Source organism: Uranotaenia lowii, chromosome 2 (genome assembly GCF_029784155.1).
Source record: "Uranotaenia lowii strain MFRU-FL chromosome 2, ASM2978415v1, whole genome shotgun sequence".
Classification (NCBI taxonomy): Eukaryota; Metazoa; Arthropoda; class Insecta; order Diptera; family Culicidae; genus Uranotaenia; species Uranotaenia lowii.
This window is the reverse complement of record NC_073692.1, coordinates 5030984-5036983: the sequence shown is the minus strand read 5'-3', so window position 1 is coordinate 5036983 and position 6000 is coordinate 5030984. Positions and strand designations below refer to the sequence as shown.

The 6000-nt window shown below is 38.6% G+C and overlaps 1 protein-coding gene across 2 annotated transcripts; it reads left to right on the top strand.

Moving 5' to 3' along the window:
• Positions 1-1785: 1785 nt before the first annotated feature.
• Positions 1786-5883, top strand: LOC129744673 (major facilitator superfamily domain-containing protein 1-like). 2 transcript variants are annotated; one of them, XM_055737313.1, is made up of 8 exons: positions 1786-1972; positions 2036-2104; positions 2684-2962; positions 3147-3423; positions 3527-4261; positions 4334-4446; positions 4515-4614; positions 4689-5883. In XM_055737313.1, exons 3-8 carry the CDS (start codon positions 2743-2745, stop codon positions 4885-4887), a joined length of 1644 nt encoding a protein of 547 aa, XP_055593288.1. In that variant the 5' UTR covers positions 1786-1972; positions 2036-2104; positions 2684-2742; the 3' UTR covers positions 4888-5883. The 2 variants fall into 2 exon arrangements, with proteins under 2 accessions (XP_055593288.1, XP_055593287.1); XM_055737312.1 differs by having other exon boundaries at positions 1786-2104.
• The last annotated feature ends 117 nt before the right edge of the window (positions 5884-6000 follow it).

The window sequence follows — 6000 nt, the reverse complement described above, 5'->3', positions numbered from 1 at the left end:
ATCCGATAATTTATATTGTTCGCCCGCTGAAATAAAAATCTTTGGTCTTGGTGGGGATTTTTGTTATTTATTTTGAAAATGTCATCATTTTTATAAATAATTTAAAAAAACAAATGTATTTATTTAAATTAACTATTTATTCAAAAAATCTGAACACTTTACTCACACACTCCTGCATCCTGCATCCCATTGCTGCTCGCGACATTCGTTGGCTACTGCATCCTTTGCCACTCGCTGTGTGTCCGTTTTATATTGCTGGAATGATAAAAAAAAGATTTATTAGATGTTTGCCTTTTGTATAGCTCCTGCTGGAGATCGGGTACCCAACCCCGGTGGATGCTTTGGTCGCATGCAGACTGAGAAGGTGGCCGCACGCGTCTGTTCCCCAGGTCAGGGGCGGCGTGCAACAACAACCGAGCGTCTGTTCTCCAGGTCAGGGGCGGCTCAAACAGCGTCTGTCTTGCAGCAAGCGGCTGAATTTATGAAATGCGGCTCCCGCCAGCTAAGTCCAAGATGGCAGCCCCATCGCGGGATAGGGACCCGAATAGCACGAACCATGGTATCACATTCATTTTACAGTGAATTTTAATGTGACCATGTACTTCATGGTAAAAAGAACGTCCGAGCGTAATTCAAGAATTTGCACACTCCGAGTTTTTCGTGTAAGGTTGATATTTTGACAGCCGCGCCGCGGCACGTGTTTTTTTTCACTTCTTCCATTCTCGGTCGACAATCTGTTTTCTCGAGGGTTTTTTTTTTTGTAACTTTTAAGAAGTGTTCGGAAATGGGCGCAACGGTAAGTTTAATACTATACAGCTATACAGCAGGAGCTATACAAAAGGCAAACATCTAATAAATCTTTTTTTTATCATTCCAGCAATATAAAACGGACACACAGCGAGTGGCAAAGGATGCAGTAGCCAACGAATGTCGCGAGCAGCAATGGGATGCAGGATGCAGGAGTGTGTGAGTAAAGTGTTCAGATTTTTTGAATAAATAGTTAATTTAAATAAATACATTTGTTTTTTTAAATTATTTATAAAAATGATGACATTTTCAAAATAAATAACAAAAATCCCCACCAAGACCAAAGATTTTTATTTCAGCGGGCGAACAATATAAATTATCGGATTTTCATGGTTTTACCATGAAAAACTGGAAGCTGTTTTAACCATGAACTTAATATTTTTGAACTTCTCAATGTATGGAAAATCGCCATTTTTTTCATGGTCACGCTGCATAACAATACCCCTTTTTCATGGTTATTTTCGTCAAAACTATTAAATGTATGGTCGAAAACTATGAATTTCAATATGAATTCACGGTATCGAGGACGATAATAATCATTGTGTATACCATGCAATTTATAGTCTGTGAATATGGAATTCATGGTTTTTTCACGGTGCAATCCTATTCGGGTGCACTTTAATGTGAACGATATTTAAAAACAATTTTTTTTCAACATTTCAGTCTTTACTTAAATTAAGCGTTTACTTGTTTGGGAGCCACTGAAGGTATTCTTTGTGAGTTCCGTATTGAGAGTATTGAGAGGTTTTGAGATCCACAAAATGTCAATAGATAAATAAATGATTTCGACCTATTGTTGATATTTAAAAATTTATGTAATACTTTAAAAGTAAAATTTAATGTTTAAAGTATTCGAAAACATTTTAATGTAAATTTATGTTAATATTTGAACGCCCAAGTAAAATTATAAGGGATTAAAAAAAACAATGAATGCTTTAAAATCTACTATCAACACATAGTGCGATACGAAATGTGAAACCTGCTTTTATCTCGATGAGCCATCCGCCTCCCCAAAATAAAAGCTCGTGACAAAATCTTTTCAAACAGTTTGTGAAATATTTTACAAGTAACTTCAATTTTTCTAAGCTAATCTTTCGATTGTCTTATTTATGAGACATTCAATTTGTAAGTGGAAGTGAATATTGCCAACAAAAACTCTAGCATTGTGGGTTACTTGCAAAACAAACATCACCCAATTTTGGTGACAAAGAAATTTTTCCTTCGCCAGTAAATTCAACAGATTCCCCCGGATATTGAATTTCGAGCCCATCCTGGTCAGTTTCCTGATTATAATTAGGTAAGTGTTGGGATAAGGGTGTCGAGAATGGAGCGCAGCCAAAATTCGGAAGAGAAATATAAGTACATGAAGTCTTATCACAGCTCCCATCGCTTGTTTGAGATTTGCATTTCGTATTAACCGCAAAGTTCGCCGTTCCTAGAAGCATGTATGTTAATTGTCTTGTTAAACTTGTGATTTTGACTTGTGAGTCGACTCGCCCCTCTCTTTAACACGCTTACAACATTAGTAGAAATGCCATATCAGCAACTGCAGAACGTTCTTCTGATAATCGTCATCACCACCATATGTGGGTCAGCACCCAGCAGCAGTAGCATCGAAGCCTCTGATTCATTCATTCGCGATCCAATCGATCGGAACCATCATGTATACTTCCCTTGTAGAAAGAATTGTGTCCATCAACTTCAACGCATCTATTCATCATACAAATATAATTTAGACGAGGGAACAAAACGTCGCAATTAGAATTGTACGCACGCTTTGCAATGCCCGCATTATTGGTCCTTATCACTTTTGTCTATAAGCATTCAGGCGGAGTTTTTCATACAAACTTTCTTATTTTCCTACCAATCTTTGTAGCGACAGGACACACATCACAGAGATAGGTGTCTTAGGGTAAAAAAAAATCTATTGTGACAATGCCCCGACTGTTCGAAGACGATGAGGTCCGAAGGCCGATCTTGCAGGACACCGATAGTGAGGATCCGCCAGGTGATTCGCGTGAACGAATCTCGCGACAAAGCGACGATGATGAGCTGAATCAACGATCGGCAGGATGTGGTTCAAGTGCCTGCTGTAATCCCAAGTCCAGCTTACACCGGTTCATTGCGCTGATCCTGATGTGTCTCGTCGGCTTCGGTAAGTTGAGTTTTGTTACGTACGTTAAACTTTCTGGAATGAGGGGAAAATACGGATGAACTTTGATCCCATCCACTCCATCAGCTGTTATTGAGTTTTTACATAACAGAAAAAAACTGATGTGCTGTGAATGGCAAAAGCACACCGTAAAATTAACTGTCGATTGTGCGCTCTTTCTTCTCAGGATCCTACTTTTGCTACGATAACCCCGGTGCGTTGCAGGACAAGTTTAAGTCTGATCTGGACCTTTCAACGACTCAATTCGTGTGGCTCTACTCAATCTACTCATGGCCAAATGTAATCCTGTGCTTCATCGGTGGTTTCCTGATCGATCGGGTTTTTGGCATACGGCTCGGCACAATCATTTACATGTTCATTCTACTCATCGGCCAGCTGATCTTTGCCACTGGCGGCTTGCTGAAATCGTTTTGGCTCATGATTCTCGGTCGATTTCTGTTTGGGTATGTATTTCATCTCTTTCTGGTAAACGGTTCAAAAACTCAATCAATTACCAAACCCGTTTATTGGCACTATGAATAATAAACATACTATTCCCAATGCCAGGATCGGCGCTGAATCGTTGGCCGTGGCGCAGAACAACTATGCCGTCCTATGGTTCAAGGGCAAGGAACTGAACATGGTCTTCGGACTTCAGTTGTCCTTTGCCCGTGTCGGAAGCACGGTAAATTTTCTGGTTATGGTTCCTGTCTACAACTATGTGAGTAGTTTGGGCTACAAAGGTGCCCTCTGTACCGGGGCCGTACTCCTGCTGGCCACCCTTACCTGTGTGATGTCGATGATGTGTGCTTTGGTATTGGGCTGGATGGACAAGAGAGCGGCCAGAATCCTGCGACGCAACGATAACCCACCGAATGGCGAAGTAGCCAAACTTTCCGATATCGGTACCTTCAAGATAAGCTTCTGGATGGTAACTGTAATTTGTGTCGCTTATTATGTAGCCATCTTCCCTTTCATAGCACTGGGAAAGGTGTTTTTCATGCGAAAGTTTGACTTCACGCCGGAGGATGCCAATACCGTGAATTCGATTGTGTACATTGTAGCCGGCGTGGCCAGTCCTTTGTTTGGGTTAATTGTCGATCGTACTGGCCGGAATGTGCTGTGGGTGTTCATTTCGATTGTGGTCACCATTTTTGCGCATGGTCTATTGGCTTTCAGTTTCTACAATCCTTACATCGCAATGATAACGATGGGTATGGCATACTCCATGCTGGCTAGCAGCTTATGGCCATTGGTGGCTTTGATAGTACCGGAATATCAGCTGGGAACTGCTTATGGAATGTGAGTTATCTTTTTACGGTTTCGTGAGTATTTTGGAACAATTTGCTAAAAGTAATAATTATTTCTGAACAGCTGTCAATCTGTACAAAATCTGGGACTAGCTGTGATCTCCATGATTTCCGGGCTCATCGTCGATAAAGGAGGATATTTCATGCTGGAAATTTTCTTCATTGGTTGGCTTGTTGGTAAGTATAAATATTTGTTTTATAATGGAGAAAACTTTGTGATACTAATATGACTTCTTCAAAACTAGTTTCCCTACTGGCCACGATTGTAATTTGGTTATACGACGCAAACAACGACGGTCTTTTAAACATGTCAACTAAGGATCGTCTTGCGCAAACTTATAAAAAGTAAGTTTTGACAATTTTACTTTCATCCAATTTAAACCCCCATCAATATTTAACTTCCCAAAACTCATCCACAGCTTATCCGATTCGGCCAACAATGAACCATCGATCCAGCCCGTGGCACCGGATGGTTCCCTGAACAGCGATACCGATCATGAGCACCAGCAGCAGCCACCCCAACAACAATTGGCCGGCCAACAACCGGAAGTCATTCGGAACCGTTATCTGAACCGAGTGCTTGACAACCGAAGTGACTCGGAACCACTGATTGAGTAAGCAGCAGAGCACGAGCAATGATCTGTCCACTACTACTGCTCAGGAACTGTCCTTGTAAGATTGTACGTTATAATCGGGTTTTGATATGAGATGGTTCTAGCCCATATTTCAAGATGTGATTTGTTTAATCTGTGTTTCCCATAACTTGTTAATTGCAAAGTTTTGTGTTCATCGTGTACATAATGTTTTATTTCTTTGATGGGATACACTTAGCACAATTTTAATTCTGAATAGAAAATTAACAACTGTTTGTAACTAGCCAACAAAATTTTTTAAGCAAAAAGACAAAAAACGGAAAATTATGTAGATCCTGAAATAGCTTGTCTATCAGGCGTTTATTCTCGGATCACAAGTGATTTATCTAAAAATTTTGTTGAAAGTAATCTTAACTTGTCATGCAATTAAGTCTTGGTTAGTATTAGTAGGATCTCGTAAACTAAAATTTATTGAACACGTTAGAGCATTTACTATACGAGAAGCATTCCTGATACAATAAAAAAAAATATTAAAAGAGTATATTTAAACGTATCTGACGAAAAAATTAAAATTGGAATACAAAACAGCTATCGTTGTCTAGCATGTATGTGTCTTAATCAAATTTTGAAACCAAACAGTGTAAAAGTGTGTGACAGTATAAGATAGAAGCTACTGAAGAAAACAATCAATTGGAAAAGTTCAAAAACTTTAGAAAATATATAAGGAACATATCTCACCTAAAAAAGAAAGCATATAACATAATGTTATATAGGTAGCAGTAAATCTAACATACCGTAAAAAGACGCCTATACTAACATATTACGAAAGCCCATAGAAAAGAGTTTTGCCAAATTTTTATCAATTACTTATTGGAAAAAATGTTATTAAAATATTAATTTTCTTTATATACTAGGTAGGATTAGGGAGACGATCCTATTGTTACTCGAACCCTTAGTTGATAAAGATTAAAAAATAAATAAATAAAAGAATTGTGAGCTTTTTTGTATTTTATGAATGTGATTTGACGGAGTTTGCTCAATGTAACCGTTTTGAAGAATACCTGTTTATTTTTAAATTATCATTATCAATCATTCTTTGTTCATGTATGATCCTCATAATTCGTCGAATAATAGTCGA

What these genes read in the sequence shown, in the direction of transcription:
- LOC129744673 (XM_055737313.1), top strand. Translation starts at nt 2,743, where the DNA reads ATGCCCCGACTGTTCGAAGACGATGAGGTCCGAAGGCCGATCTTGCAG. An exon ending in CTCGGTCGATTTCTGTTTGG is followed by an intron (nt 3,424 to 3,526) that starts GTATGTATTTCA and finishes TCCCAATGCCAG; the next exon opens with GATCGGCGCTGAATCGTTGG. An exon ending in CTGGGAACTGCTTATGGAAT is followed by an intron (nt 4,262 to 4,333) that starts GTGAGTTATCTT and finishes ATTTCTGAACAG; the next exon opens with CTGTCAATCTGTACAAAATC.